Raw genomic sequence first — 17,086 nt, 5'->3', positions numbered from 1 at the left:
AAAAAAATAATAAAAAAAAAATTTAGGAATTACATTGGATCATTTAAAACCAGTTAGCATGACCTAATTTAGTTGTATTTCATAAGAGACTGTACAATGGAGACACTTACAGGACACTGTAACACAACACAAACACACACCTAAAGACACCCACTGAGCATAGGTAGGTGATGTGTGTTGCTTGTAACTGTACCACATTCCTGTTTGTACAACAATAAATCAGCAGAATAATTTATCCTTGATTTTAAAAAAAAAAAAAAAAAAAAAAAAAACTGAAATGTTTCTGATTGAAGAAAATAATTTCCATTAAACGTATTTTACTCAAACATTTCTAGGTTGCAACATATCTGCATACAGAGCTTCATGTTCTTCAAATAATTTATTACGTTACGGTGTGATTTGTTTCTTGGTTTTACAATAAAACTATCCCATTATATCATATGGGTCCACTTTTTTTAAATTTGGGTTACAGCTCTACTTTAGTCTGAAAGTACTGCCTGAAAAAGAACACCATGTTTTGTTATTTTATTCTCCTCTTAAAGGATAAACATCCATATAAGACACTTGTTTTCCTTTTGGAGGACTTCCACCCACTAGTCCTTGGTAGTGTAGGAACAAAACTGTAAAATTTGGAGCAGTGAAAGTTTATTTCAACAATCTGCCAGGCTGAAAGAAATTCAGAGACCCCGATTTCTCCTTTATTTCCCCCCCTTAAGCCAAACTAATACAAGGAAATGTAGCAGGAAAACATCGGGGGTCAATAAGGAGGTGCTGAGAATCACAGCGGCTCTGCTAGGGCTTTTACAACAGAGGTTGTAAAAAGGAGATTTTCTCATTAATAAAGTTATGACATTTACCAGATTATTCAAAGCACAGAAAAGCATCAAACACAGCAGTTAGACACTGAAGTGCGCTGGTCTCATACAACTGCAGGAAAAATCTGAAATGAATGATCTAAACGTATTGATTGGAAAATTCTTCAGGCATATTTACTCTCTTTAATGACACCAGCAAACTGAGGAGAGTCCTGACTCAAATGTAATGCAGTGTAAAGACAGCTTCAATGCAAGAAAGTGTAGAGTTGGAAATGATGATAAACACGGTGCCCCAACAGTGTTCGATGCAGATCAAAGAGCTTCAGTGTGTCTTTATATACCAGTTTGCACACCAGTTTACTCAAAGTGTGCATATGTTTTAGGAGATTAAGGCTTAATTTAGTCATGTAACTGAGTGCTTATCAAGTCAATCATGAGAACTAGAATTAAACATTTTCAGCCTTGAAGATCTGGAATACTTCTACTGTGATGATGTGAGTCATTCACCATTAAGCTTTTACAGGGTTGAAGAGATTTTCCCACAATAAGCAAACGCAGAGTTTTTAAAGGACGAGCTGATGCTCCCAGACTGGTGAAAATACACAGTTCCAAGTCATTCTCCCATTTTTTATGATCATGTTTTATTCGTCTAAAGTGCAGCTATTTGATGAAACTGATGAAAATGTTCCTTTATAGGCAGAAGCAGGTTTAAACTACATTACTGTAGTCAAAAAGCCTGCTGAGCAGCACAGTTGCAGTAATGCTTGAATACATGTGAGATAAAGAGAATCAAACTGATATGGAGAAAAATATCTTAAATATACTGATGAATTTATGCAAACCTTTTTTCAGGAAGAGATGTTATTGATTGATTATCAATAACTGCAGCTTAACATCCCCTGTACTTTATAATCCTGTTGTGAGCTTGAATGAACTTCAGGTCATTCAGGTCAGGTCAGGTGTTCATGTTTCCTCACATGAACAGTTACATTTAGGTTCCTGCACAGCATTTCTATTACTTCAACTCATGACGACAACTCAATCATTTTTTTAAGATTATCATTACAGGCGGTCCTCGTGTAACGCTGTTCTCGACTTACTTCGTTTTGACTTTAAGGCGCTAATTAAATAAATGTTAACAGAATAAAGAAAATAGAGCAAGTTTCGAAATTACAAGGTTTTGTACAAGGTCTTACGTTTGATGCAGAGGCTGAGACGACGCCTCAGTGTATGTATATTTAATTTATTTTAATTGAAATGTCTACTTTAGTTGCCTGTACTGTTTTTTTAGAAGGTATTTAGGGGGTATTTCAGGGTAATAATCAGACTTGCGCGAAGTTTCGAGTTACACCTCAGCATAGGGACGGAACTTGTTTATAAACTGAGGACAGCCTGTATTCTTTAACCTTTTTTTTGGTTTAAAAACATAAAGGTTACTTTGTGCTTTTTTTGCATAACTCTCACTAAAGTTTATTTACTCTGTTTTGATACTTTGACATCAGTTTCACATCTCAAAATGAAATGTCAAATGACAAGACATCGTGGACATCGGACCGATCCACAAGTATTAAAATCAAATTTTAACAATCTTCTGCTGTCATTCAGTGATTTCCTTTTTCTATTGTCATGTCATTGAAAACCTTTCATTTTTGGATCATTTGTCAATCATAACAGATCACGCCCTGCGATGGACTGACGAGCTGTCCAGGGTGTACCTGCCTTTCGCCCAAAGACTGCTGGGATAGGCTCCAGCTTCCTGCAACCCTGAATCGGATGAAGCAGTTCGGAAAATGAATAAATGAATGAATATAACTGATCACTGATCATCAAGGAACAGGGAACTGAAGCTAAAGTTCACACAGACTCACCAAGACTTGTTAACAGAATATTAATATTTTCTTGGCATACTTTGGACCGCTTCGTACCAACTAAACATGGTTTAACCACCACAGCCTACCTATGTACTGTTCCCGACCATTTCCCCTGTACGATCACAGTGTATTATCTACTTCCAGCAGGATAAAGCATTATGTCACAAAGCTCAAATCATCCCCAACTGCTTCTCATCAAGATTCTCATCATAAACGTGCACCTGACAAATCTGCAGCAGCTGTGTGATGGGTCACGTCGAACGCTTTAAACGCCTTGTTGAGTATGTGCTACTAAGAATGAAAGCAAAAGAAACCTGATGTAAGGCAATGAGTGTACAGGGCTGACTTATCTGCTTAATCGAAATCATGATCAAATTCATTATCTCTCACTCAGTTGTTTAATTGGATTCTCTTTTTTTAATCCACAGCTAGCTCTTGTATTCTTTAATCTAATAATGATGGTTTAAGGCTTTTTTTTTCCTACAAAGTTTGGAAAACGTGTCCAAAACTAGACGCTGCAATTTACTATGTATATAATCGTGCATGAAAATGAAATAGCTAGCGTATTTAAGTCCCTTGTTTTAAATGTCATCCATCCACTTCACAATCAACTCCATCGCTGGAAGCATCTCTTGATAGTTTTTACCTCTGTATGCCTTTCAGACACTTGTTACTGTGGGTGGTGGGGGAGCTCTCAGCGTAAAAAGCTGGTGAATTATAGTCGTCTGAAGAGCTTAAATGAGAGGGACGGCTCTCCAGCGCTGAGTGCTGTAATCCCCAAAGAGATAATGTGTGGAGAGAGCGCATCCTCGCTGAGGCAACATTCAGAGAGAGGGCAGCGGAGTTAAAAACACCACGCTGCTTTTCCTCGGCCGACTGTTGGCATTTAAGAGCCGACATCCCTGACGGTGTGACCAGTGGAGCACAAACGCTGACAGCTGAGAGGAAATTGGAGCTAAACATTGAATACCTGCTGGCCACTGCGGTCAATGAACCTAAACACTGACCCTGGCTGTGTTGGACAGAGAACCCTCCTGAATAATAAGCTGTTGCGTCCTCCCAAAAAAAAAAAAAAAAAAAAAGCTTATTTCCCTTTTTTTTTTGGTGTCTGCCTGAAAGGTAAACTGAAAGTAGACCCACAAGATAAGATCTTCCTCCTGACATTCACATTTAATGTCTCTTGCAGCATGTGGTTAGTTGAATCTGAGCAATAAAACAGTTGGAAAGGCAGATTTTTATTACATTAGGAGACCTGTTATCTAAAATGGCATTAGGGATGACTAAAGCTGTTCTACTTCAAAATAATATCGCCTCGGAGAAATACTGTTTCTCTCCCTTTAAATGTAATAAAGAACATATATAAGAAAATAACACCAATTTTCAATCTGACACTTAGCCAGAGAAGCTTGCACCCTTTAGCCTGAGGTGGCAATAACAAAGAGGAAAGTCCCACCGCCATGCAGAACTCCAGTGACAAAAAACAGGACTCTGTTAAGCTGACACATGACTGATGGGAAAATACTTTCCATCTCAATAAAATATCCTCCCAACACATAAATGTTTAATCGCTCCTGCAACCTGAGGACATTTCAGGAGAAAAGCGGTCTCTCCTGCAGCCCCTCCACCCACCCACAGTGTCACTTTTATCATTCAGGCAGAATAAACGGTGATTCTGACAGCACTAAAACGTCTCAAAAGATTTAAAGAAAAATCTCTGGAGTACAGAGACCTTGGCACTGTCAAGCCCAATTAATCACCCCGACATGACAGGCACACTAATACTTGGCACTGAAGAGACAGAAAAGGGAGACCGCAGCTCATTCTCGTGCATTCTCCGCTTTTTTTTTTTTTTTTTTTTCCTGAAATAACAAAGTGCCCACAGAGTCCATGACAGAGTGGGAGACCCTGAATACTGATGAGCTCTATCCATCACCCCAGCAAACTGCAATGAGCTGAAGGTCCTGCTCTTCAGAACTCTATAAGCCCCGCAAACCCAGAGTTCAGTGCTTCCCAGTGCGAGCCGATCCGGCTTGTTTTAGCCATGCAGAGCACGTAGGCGAGAGCGGGGTAATGAGGCTCCAGTGGCGGTTGCTTTTGCTCCAGAACTAACAATCATCCTAAAGCAGGAAACGTCAAAGTTCATTTTACTAATGCGTACGGCTTCACTAAAAGGCACTGAGCCTTGGTGCACAATACACTTTTCTTAACTTCAGGGTCCAGACTGCATTAAGCAAGACTCCACTGCAGTGAAAACTGCAGGAAAGTATGCGATGGGTTTGTGCAGAGAGGAGGGGGGGGGGCACTTGTCAATACGGGAGGGCAGCAAATCTTTTCATCACCTGACCCTTTTAGGTGTAATAAATACAGCAGAACATCTCTGTGGTAGAAAAACCTAAAGATTATTTGTGTTAACAATTTATCAAATGACTTAATGCAACAAGAAAAAATACCAATGCAAACAAAATACCAGGTTAGTATCTTGTGTTTAATAATTAAATTATCTTTTAAGGTGTAGCCTACTGAAATAAGAATACTATTAAGGAAATGATAGTTTAGTTAATAACTCCAGGTCTTACGTCTCCTACATGCCTCTATGTTTCTTATCAGACTGTCTGTTTCAGCCTAATTCAGGAATAGTGAATTCTGCTGCGACTGAAGTCTCGGCATCCCTTCCTCCTTTCAGGTGCATGGTCCCAGAATGTTTTTGCATGTGTTTGGCTGCACGGTGTGCAAAACTCCTGCCCTTTCCTGCATGGATTCTTCGCAAAGCTGAACAGGAAAGGCTGAAGACTGAATTTTTCACGATGAGAGTTGACTCTTCACGTTCACAATATGACTCATTAATATCAGACAGGTGTGTTTATATGTGTGTGGAATGCATTTTGTCTCAATGTGTTCAACAATCATGTTGTATTTCTACAGCACAGTGGCAGTCACGAGTTTTTTATATAAACTCAAGGAGTGCACATAAATAAAGCTGACTGGAATATATTCAGCCACTAAGTGTCCATGTTGGTCCATTTACCAGAATGACAATTTTTTACATGTTCAGCATGTTAGAAGTGGAAATAAAGAGCCGGATAATGTGAAGTTCAGAACTGGTAGCATATTATCAGCAACAGTTCGGAAACACTAAAGTTAAAGTAACAACTTTAATTTCAGAAATGTGTTTGACTTGTTTTCAAAGCACAGTACCATTCATTATGTACATATCTAAAGCCGTCAATGCCCAGCGGCTTCCCAAGGTTGAAAAGATGCGATTCACAACTTTTTTTGAGGACAATGCAACACAGTAACAACTGGTTATCAACACACTGTTGTCTGAATGCCAAACAACCACAGCTGATGCAAAATGACATTATCGGACAAAGCATGAACATAAAAGAAAGGTAGGGATTGAGACATAAGACAAGCCTCAACTGTGGACTTTAATGGTGGAGTGAGCTCAAGAGAGAGGTTCAGTTTAATTTATTAAGGATCCCCATTAGCTGTGGCAAGCTACAGCTATTCTTCCTGGGGTCCGGCACAATTGTAACATCAAAAACAAAAACTTGTAAAAAGTTACTCCGTACATCAACATTTCAGTTTAATCCTGGAATACAAGGTAACATATTTACAGTTTACATATTCAAACTCATCTCTGTACATCCATTTTTACATCAGTAAATGCATGCATGTAATGTGTAATGCATGTGAAAAATCTTCTATTACACATGCATTTGTATTTATTATACTTCTCACCAAACCCTTATAATTATGATTTATATAGATACCTGTACTTTTGAAAAATAGTCTTTTAATAATATTTTAAAGTTTTTAAGGTCAGTGGTTAATTTAATGTTCCATAGAATTCCATATTTTCATGCCTCTATACAGAACTGTTCTTTTTATGGCATCATGTGCATCATAGGCAAGATAAAATTTTCATCTTAGGAGGAGATAGATGTTGTCCTGAAAAATCGAAGTTCAGGAGTGCTTTTCTTTTGGGAGTACGGTTTCTAAATATAAAATTACATTTAACCTTACCTTGTAGCTAAAGCACAACTGCTGACTTACCGGAGGCTGTTGCACTGTTGGAACTGCGAACTGCTAATCATAGTTTTTTGCATCACACCACAGCAAAGACCAACTCAGAGACAGGAGTAGCTAACACCAGCTCATTACTGCCTTGCTAGGAAAGCTGCTGTTATCTGGAGCTGCTGCCACAGCTTTTGTGTTACTTCTGTCCTATACTTTGCTTGTCGACTGTATACCCTCTGGTAAAAACTAAATTCATTTTTCAAAGACTATAAACCAATTTCTGCTCCCTAATTGGCATTAGAGCCAGCAAAGAACTCTGTGATGTATTCCCAGAATTAGCTGGATCAGGAATTTAATTATACCTTTGCTTAAATGAGCTGCACTGATTGTTTTAACATTGGATTGCTTTAACTCTATGGCAATACTTTAAATATTTGAAAAGAACAAACTAGAGCCCGAAGATATTTGCTGAAATCGCAAAAGATTCTTCCACGGAAAAATCAATATAGTTCTTGCATAATGATTCAGTTACCATTTAATCCATTTTGCAGCTTATATGAATTGCAATAATATGTAAAAAACTTAACGAGTCATTAAAAGTAATGTATACTTTGTAAGTATATCTGTCATGACAGCAGAAAATGCACGCTTCACTGAAGTTTACATGACTGATGTAAATGAGGCGGTTTTTCCAGCTTTAATCATTTAAAAACATCTTAAACCCTTTTGAAAAAGAAATACATCCAACTAAATGAAAGACATTCTGTCCCAACGTTTACTAGCATTAAATATAACAATATAATCTTTTTTTTCCCCTGTAGCCTCACACACAATGTTACTATCATATTCAAGCCTCGATAGATCAAGCAAGCTGATTAAAACTGTTGAATTATTCAACAGGAGTCTCAGTGTCGGCTCTAAAGCTGCCTGTGGCCCGACTTGTTAATTGATTAATTGAAATGCAGAACAGTGTACTGTGCTAACTAATACCCTGAAGGTAAGGACATGGCAGGCGCGCCCCTCTTATGGTTTAATTAGCATAGCTCTGACACATAATTAATAGCACAAGATGAGAGAATCTGATCAGACTTCAGACCAGCATATGGCATCTATTGTGCCAGTTCAGGTACAACCGCACCGAAGCACCCATCAGTCAGTCATTAGCAGAAACTTACTCAGATTAAAACTTAAAAACCCATTGTGAAGGAATGACGTCACATATTTTAGAGTAGTGCATTCTTGAGATGGATCATGGCATCCCTAAGAAGGTAACTATGTGCCACAAGCTTGTAGATTTCATGTGAAGCTTGTAGAATACAATCTGTGAAGGCAGTGTTTGCTCAACTGGCTGAATGGCCGCCATCCCCCATGCAGCCGGCCCCAGGTTGGAATCTCGGGCCCTTTGCTGTCATCCTCCATTCTGACCCCCCTTTCCTGTCAACCTACTGTGAAATAAAGGCCGCTACAGTCCAAAAATCTTTTTAAAAAAATTTTTTTTTAAAAAAGCACAAAATGGAAACTTATGCTGCAAAAATCAGAACTTCATGTCTCTGCTGCAAAGAAATGTCACACAATTCAACGTGAATATGAGGTATGAAAAAACCATGGAAGACCCCATGGCAGCATATCCAATATTTGTAAAATTCCCATCCATAGAACTCTTTTTTTTTTTTCAATCAAAGAAGTGGACTCAGTCCACCAACAAATTCAGGTCTTTGTCCCTTTTGAAGACTGAAAAAAAGGAAATGGACCAAAAAACAAAGTGCCGTAACATAAGCAAGTATGGGACAATAGCAAACTCCAGACGGGAGAAATGTCTCGCAGTCAGACGTAGAAGATTTTGGGAAAAGCGTGGATAGAAATGAGATCAACTCAATATAACTAGGATCTGATTCAGCTCCACGTTTAGTACTTATGTACTAGAAACCAAAGTGGTTCTGCATTAGAAACACGAGTTTCTTCTTCTCCTTTAGTAATTATTTATTCAGTTCTATCTTTAGCATGTCTGATTCATTCTTAAATATACTAACTGGAAAAGTCTAGCAGCTCATTCTACCCAGATTATGATTTCCAGTCTGTGTTTCAGTCCTACATTCATTTTATATGAGTGCTTTACATGCATAGATATGTTAAGAAGGAATCCACAATGCCTCTGCTGCACTATGCTGTTTGTTGCTTGTTTCTATCTTGATTTATTCTCTTGCAGTGATAAAAATTGCAAAGATCTAAACTTTTTTTCCTGTTCTGGATTTCAGGATGTAGAATTTTGCCAGAATCAGATCTATCTTTGATATTGTGTAGAACTTGTTGGGAATGTCTCCTGTATTTTCTGGCTAAGCATCCTGAGCATTTATTGTGTAGTTGTATGCTTAAATAATAAAAATGGCCCGGTCTTGTAAAGATAAAGTCTTTTGAAAAAAAAAATTCCTGGATCCAGATTCGTGATCTGGATCCCTTCCAAAATTTTATGGATTCTAAGTCAGACTACGACTGATTCTCAGGAAAAAAAAAACAAAACAAAGTCATGAATATTTGCTGGTAGTTGCTAAGAATCAGACAGACAGACAAGCAAACAGATAAACACCGGTAAAAACTTAACTTTCCTGGCAAAGGTAACAATAAATAAGAGAAAAAGTTATCAAAATAAATTCACAAGTAAAAGCAAATAAAATCAATCTATTAATAAAATGACTTAATTCTATTTTTTTAAAATAAATGACATTTAAAGAAAGCCTGAAGAAGCTTGTTGGAATTTAGCCATAATTAGCTCAGTATTTCCTGTTACCTTCTGCTTATCGTAACATGGCCATCTCACAGGTAAGCCTCACATGAGAAACTGCACTATATTTTTACTTTTTACAATTTCAGGAGAGAATGGATTATATTTTGCCAGACAGAGTACTGCTCCATTTGCAAAACCTTTCACTGAAATGCTCTTATCAAACTAATCCAAACTACAGGTGTGTTAAAAACATCTGCTGAACTCTCGCTTTGTAGCTGCCAAACTGTGAAATGTAGATGCGTGCATTTACTTTGTGTCAATGGGTACATATAAGTGTTAAGCTGCTCTTCAGGCGGCACACTGCATGATTTTCATCCTTTTAAAATTACTGTCTCACTTTAATCTTGTCTAACCTGTCAAAAACAGTCTTTTTTTCAGTTTATGAAGTCAGTCAATACCTGTTTCACTTGATGCCCTCCTTAAAATGACTTTGAGGCAAAGTGTCATGATAGCTTGTTCCTTTTGATGTCAAAAGTTTCGCTAACATCAGAGGGTCAGTAAATGCACCGGGGGACGCCCACACAAACAGCGTCCCAATGCATACACCGTTCGCACTGCACTAATACACCACGGGCTTTGAAAGCAGAGAACAATCATCCTCCTCCTCTGAGGTGTGTCACACCGAGCAGCGATATGCAGGAGGATGTGTGGGAGGCAGAAATGATCAAATCAGCAGAAAGGAAACATTTAAAATCTCTTAATCTTCAAGCTGCCAGGTCTAACTTGCTTACATGCCGACAGAGAAATGCAAGACGTTATTGAGCAACACGACTTTCAAAAGGGTTCGGTTCAAACACTGCTGAAAGCCCAAACATTCAGCGTGAATCATAATGGCAGAATTATGCAGATTAAGAGGGAATGCTGCAGGCAACATCACTCGTACTAATGGCTCCAGCAGGAGATGTGGATAGTACAATATCTTCTAATCTGCCAGCTGCAGTAAGTAAATGATATGATTATATTTGGATCCTAATTGAAAACATCAACACATTTCCACAAAAAAGAAAAAAGAAAAAATCAAAGCAAACATTTGTCTGTTGTGTTTAGTCACACACAGATATTGACATTATTCAGCCGTCTTTGTCTGATTATTTTAAAGTAGGACATTATATTGAATGGAGCACAAGAGACTCATACAATGTAATATATCTACAGAAGACCGTTACAATAAGATGGACTGATGCTGATTTTCATTTACTTGATCTTCTATAATGTGGCTTGAGATGATTTTGTTGTAAATTCACCCGAATTTAATGGTCAATAAATAGTTTAGATTCTTGATTTAAAATAGTGAACATATTATAAATCTGATTCCCAATATTAAAATGCACACAGACAGAAACTCCTCCCTCCACTTTAAGCTTCTCTGGAACCCTAAACAGGATAAAAAGAAAACAGTACAGAAAATAGATGGATTAATTATTTTCTTCATGAAATTCTGTATTGTTTAAGAGGACACTTTCCTAGTTCACATCCTGATTATTTTGCCAAAATGATCAGTCATGGTTGTTTTCCCATTGCTTTGCACCAATGGGAAAACAACTCCTGTGTGTTTAAGATGTTCCATGTTTAAGAGAGACACTTCTCATATTTCCTTTGCATAAAGACATTTTTACCAGTCATGACATCTCACATGGAGACTGTGATTTCACAGAAAAAAGTCACTGAACAGAAACAAGAATGATAGCCACAAAAATGTCATACATCTAGGCCTGTCGTTATAATAAGCAATAAGTCAATCAATCAATTAGGTTTGCTGGGCGCAATGATTTTCATTTGTCTTTCTTTTCTCTTCCCCTCACTCTCTCACCTAAAGTGAAAGATGGCATTTCTTTTAAAACAATATTAACTAAACAAAGCTATAAAACAAGCTTCCATCTACTCTACACAACCATCAACTGCAGTTTTCCCAGCTGGGAAAAAAAGATCTTAACAAACAGGCTAGCTCCATCTTCCCGACAGTCCACGATCACTGAGGTGTTTAACCGACAGATAAATACAAACAGGACAGTGCAACATGGTGTGTACTTAAGACAGCGTGGTTAGTAAAGTGATGCTGCCCTTTAATATTGGTAAAAAAGCCGATATTTTGAAAAGGTTGCAAACATTTCACATTTCTAGTATGAATTGCCTGGATGAACCAACATGTTACAAACGACTCTTCCGCAACCTTTCAATGATATGAAAAAGGACATACTGATGGCGTTTAAAGACATTCAATTTTACCGTTCCACCTTTGGTCAAATCTAAACATGTCCACCTATATGAGCTGACCATAGAATATGTAACTGTGTTACATGGTGTTTAGTGACCATATGTTCCAGATAACCACGTTGCCAAAACCCAGGAGAAACCCTGATCTGTTTTAGCAAACTGGGGCTCGATGAGCATAAACTAGTCTGCACATCAAGCTAAATGTTCTTTAGAAATTAAAGTATGTTGATCTTTGAAAGGGTGTACTTGCCTTATTATAGCATTACTGTTATTTTAGTTGAAAATGGTCTCAAAATGACAACAATAATCGTTTAATAATAATAATCGCTTGCAATATTATCGTTTATCGCAATTTTTTTCTGAGACAATTAATCGCATGGCAAAATTTGTTACCGTGACAGGCCTACATACATCAAGTCTTTAGGAAATATATTTAAATAACAAATTTAATAAACTTCTTAATAAGTATCACATCAGTACTCTGTATCACCCAATATATAATCAGAATGGCATCAGAACATCCTTAGTGGCAACCCTGGTAGCAGTAAACACACATTGTGAACAAACACTCCAACTGATACTTTAGCTGCGACATATCTGCCGCATGTTGACAAAACACCCATTCATCCATTATCTGCAGTCCCAATATCTTATTCAGGGTTGCAGGGAATATTGAGCCTATATGCCAACTGGTGTTAGGCAAAAGGTGTGGTACATCCTGGACAAGTCCATAACAGACATGAACAAGGCAAGGTGAGTTTATTTGAACAGCACATTTCATGTACAAGACTATTCAAAGTGCTTTACATGAAGCATAAAGGCATAGAAGCATGAAAGCATTACGGCGGGGTACAGAAAGCAAAAAAAAAAAAAAAAAAAAAAAGACAAACCAAGGATCAGTTAGGGGGTCAAAAATGACCTAACTTCATTCTAAAACATGCCATTTGGGAAAAAAAAAAAACAATTAAGATATTTGAATTTGCATTCTCTTTCTTTAATTGATAAAAACAAGAATTTCCTTACACCTCCATCTGAAAATCTTTGCTCAAACTCTACAAAGAGCAGGGCACACACTGCCAATATCCAGGTTTTTAATATGCTGAAGGGATTACTGAAGAGCAATCACTTCTATTTGTTTTTCTTTTTCTTGTGTTTGTGCATGAGTGTGTGAATGAGTCTTTGCAGTGTCACTGAACTGAGACAGAAGCTGCAGTCACAACGTCTGCTTGGTTTTACTTTAGAGCCCTCCTCCCTCAGGAGCTGTTAGAGGACAAGTGCTCTTTACAAAGAAAGTTCTCTGCTAAAGTTCTTCGTCTTGTCTTGCTTCACAAACACTCAGCTTTCCTGGGGCTTCGTGCTTAAAGGTTTCTCAGTGGGTTTATTTGATCAAGAAAAAAAGAATTTGTGTCCTATAAGAAAGCTAACAGGGAAAGTGACGCTGAACTCTTGGCCTGGGTCTTCACAGGAGAATGAATGGGATGGAAGCTGGGAATGGTGCAGATTGCTTGGGTATTACTGCCAAAGCCTGTTAGTTTGATCATCAGAAAGCCTTTAGCTTGATAAAACCACGGTCTCCAGAGCTAAGATGCTCTCTAGTTCCTCCTCACAGAGATGTCTGATGTGGTCTTGGAACAGACTGTGGGTGGCGTTGTTCTCGATAAGTATTCCACATTTGTTCTCTGCCTGCCTTTAATCTCTTTCAGGAGCTTGAAGTGTTTTGTCTCTTTTGTTATCACTTTCACTTTCTATGATGTATTTTTTTCCCTTTTGCTTTGCAGGACAGGAAAAATTTCATCACTCTGCTGAGAAATGATTAATGAAGGCTGGTAACCAGCTAAACTCTCCTCCCTGAGGACTGCTTGGGATGTCCTGCTGCTCTATGATCTCTAATAACTGGCAGAATCCCTATAGGTGTTTCATGCAATAGGAGAGTTTACAGGGTGGAGCAAAGATCATCGTTTGTATGGATTTATTGATATTATGGATACATGTTTTTATGTATGACCTCTCCTTTGCCCTATTATGAGATTCACAAGAAGGGGGGGCAGACTGGGACTAAAATCGGCCCTGACAATTCGGTGCAGACCGGCCCACATATGAACTACTAAAACCATGCAGTGAGTTAGCAGGAATCATACAGACAAGATATTATAAATGCCTAAAAAAAGTGTTATTTATTAATAAAATAAATGTCCTTACTTGAGCACAGTGGTGAATATTAAAGCAGCATTCCTGTTGGGTGTTCAAAGGATAAAAGTAAACAAAATATGAAAATCAATTAATCAAATGAAAGACTGCTCCTGGACAAACTGTGTCAATAGCTGCATTAACTTTACCCCGAGAATTACGCAAAACCAAAATATCACAACAAAAACTGCTAATGGAACCACCTACATTTCGAAAAACATTTAAAATATCTCTCTATAGTTTTAATGCTTTCATGAGGTTATTTTTCAGATATTTTGATATAGAAGTTCATTGCAGAAGAATAGAAACGTGTCACTATGTGGCGTAGTGAGTCATGTGACCAGTTCATTTCCAGTAAAGATGATGCAGTATGGAGCAAACAACAGCAAAATGCAGAGTTTTACAAAAAAATAAAAAGGAAAATGAGAGAAGGGCTTTGAAAAAGCAAATTCTTTGCAGCAAGAAGAAAAACCCCAAAATAACATTATATGACTACCTTGCATAGGCTGCAGCTCTAGTAAAATCTCCTCAGCCGGACAAAATGTTTATTTTTCTTAACATAATATCACAGTCAGGTCCAGAAATGTTGGACTCTAAAGAAGCAAACTGATGCATCAGTAGCATATAATAACAAAAATGTAAATAAATACATAATTTTATATGTGGTCCATCAATAATTACATGATAGCTGCCTCCATCACATTTAGACCCTAAAGTATCTGATTATCAGCCAACACTGAATAATAAACTGGTTAATAAAGACAATCAGAAAGCTGATGTCTTACTGTCAATGAATGCTTAAAAAAATATGTTTTCTCTCTTAATAAGACAATTTAGTTCAGAAAACACATGAAATAAACAGTGAACACAACCAGTTAAGCTTTGTAAAATTAAAAATTAAAAAATTAAAAAAAGCAGCTGCTTTCTTCAAGGAATTACTGATGTCATTAAGTAATTTAATAAATGTAACGACACAAATTAATGTGGTAGTATACTGCTATTTATCGACCTGTTTTCATCACTTCATGATAAACAGATGGTATCTGTGTGAGAGTATCTTTGAAGAAAAGGCAATAAGTCAGACCTTAACAGCAGTGACTTCAATAATTTCACTCAAGTGCCTGAAGATTAATGCAGTACAAAAAAGCAGACTTGCTAAATGAAGACTATCTTCCTGTAGAACAAGAGCAGCTACAATCCTGAATGATAATAAAAAATAAAAAAAAAACTGAATTATATTGATAGATTTAGTTGTAAAATGCTATAAATATGTTAAAGCAAATCATACTGGGAGAAAGAGAAGAATACCAAGTTTAAACATCTCTAGTGTCGCTCTTTCTGGAAAGGCTTTAGGAATACATTCTCTAATGGAGCCTCGCAAAAAAACTGCAATTTTTAAGACTGTAAACTGAGCACTGAACATGAAAACACAGACACACATACACACACTCCTGGAAACCAGCAGGGAGGGAAAATTATCGAGACAGTTGCAAATATCACAGCAGGAAGCAGCCGGAGAGAAAGTGCTTAATTCTCTAAGCAAAACTATCCTCTCATCCCTTTAATGTCTTTTTCATTTCCTTATTCCTTTCTTATCCAACATATGCCTTCTGCTCCCCCACCCAATTTCACTTATTTTGCTGCTTTTCCTCATTACTGTCCTTCATATTGGTTGTTCCACTTGCCACCCCCCTCTTCTTGCTCATCCTTCTTCATCTCATGGAGTGCAGTCACCTCAAAGGTATGAGGCTGGGCTTCCCGAGAGATGGTGGTCTCTGCACATACAGCAGAGGCACTGAGGGATAAAATAGGAACGAAGAAAATGCCACTGGGAAGGTAAAACAACAGAAACACTTCTGGTAGGTCATGTGCAGACTTTGACCCTTAAAATTCCCTTTTTCGTACATGCAGTGAATACAAAATAAATGAACAAATGTGGTAAAATTCCATAAATTAGTGCTGTTAAACCACAATAAATAATTTGCTAACTTTTCTCACCTTTTTATGTGACCTATAGCCTGTTCAAATTAATAGGAGAGAAAAAAAAAAGAACATCTCTTCAGGGAAACAGAGAAGAAACACAATAAGCTGGTTGCATGTTTACACCTTAGAGTCCCATTCAGGAACACTGAACGCTGTGATTAAGTCTAAAGTCCAAGTCAATATGCAACATAGTGCATATTGACTTGGAAATATTCATATAAATGTGTTCCAAACATGTCAGATTTCAAGGGCATCTCTTGTGTGCAGCCCTCTGTGTGTCACCCGACAGCTTTTCGAGGCGATGTCGGTCTAGTTAACTGTTTTGTTTATTTGGATGTTTTCTTTGGGTCAATGTCATGTTAAAAAGATGAAACCAGATGCCTGAAAGCTTTGGCAAGAAGTGACTGTGACTTGAAACAGTCATAGTTGCCAAAAGCACGATATCGCCACCATTGTGCTCAGCTGTTCTTTTCATATAATGTGTGTTTTTCTTTATTAAATATTCAGCCTTGCAACCCTATTCTATAATCCAGACATGTAAACACAGGACATTGTTGTCACATCCGATACACTGCTAGAACTTGCCAGAAAGTCCTGCAGCTCCTTCAGTGTTGTACGCTTACACAAGAAGATTATTACCTTTTTTTTTTTTGTAATATTTTCATTTCAATTTTTCTATTTATTTTCTACTATTTTTCATTTCAGTTGCAGAGGTTATAGATTACATTAAAGGTTGGCAAAGTTTCCAAATGATTTACTGTGGTCTCATCGCTAAAACCTGCCGTTTTAACAGGAGTGTTTTTGTATCCACTGCTCCTACATTCCTTCTCTGCCATACTCTTTATCACTCCTCCTCCTCCTCCTCCTCACCCCACTTTTAATCAGCGCTGTTCTTATGTGTTGACGTGTGGCTTTAGCCTTCTGTCTTTAATGGCCACTGACTCGGCTTTTTGTCCCCTCTAATGCAAACTGAATGGCCCTGTTTGGACTCATCCGCAGTCGCTGCAGAACCTCAGAGCAGCAGGCTGCAGAGCTGTGGTCATGCTGTACTGACCTCATAAAAAATAGACAACAGTGACAGCATTTAGCTGTAACCAGCATCTATTTTTGTAATGAGGGCACATTAGTGTCCCGTACTGTGAAATGTGAAGTTACCTGGATGCACTTATGCTGCCATATTAAAATAATGCACAGGTCATAAGTAGCACATTAAA

The 17,086-nt window shown here is 37.7% G+C and overlaps 1 protein-coding gene across 1 annotated transcript in view; it reads right to left on the bottom strand.

Annotated features, from left to right (window-relative positions):
* The window catches only part of LOC306758409 (contactin-associated protein-like 4), a gene marked incomplete at both ends in the record, with an annotated part of 125,864 nt that overhangs the window by 87,836 nt on the left and 20,942 nt on the right, over positions 1–17,086 (bottom strand). The window contains 2 exons of the mRNA XM_079243736.1: positions 3,361–3,588; positions 15,575–15,664. Coding sequence (XP_079099862.1) covers positions 3,361–3,588; positions 15,575–15,664 — 318 coding nt within the window. The remainder of the gene's footprint in view (positions 1–3,360; positions 3,589–15,574; positions 15,665–17,086) is intronic.

Source organism: Telmatherina bonti (genome assembly GCF_933228915.1).
Source record: "Telmatherina bonti genome assembly, chromosome: 7".
Lineage (NCBI taxonomy): Eukaryota > Metazoa > Chordata > Actinopteri > Atheriniformes > Telmatherinidae > Telmatherina > Telmatherina bonti.
The sequence above is the reverse complement of the archived record's forward strand: the minus strand, read 5'-3'. Positions and strand labels throughout refer to the sequence as shown.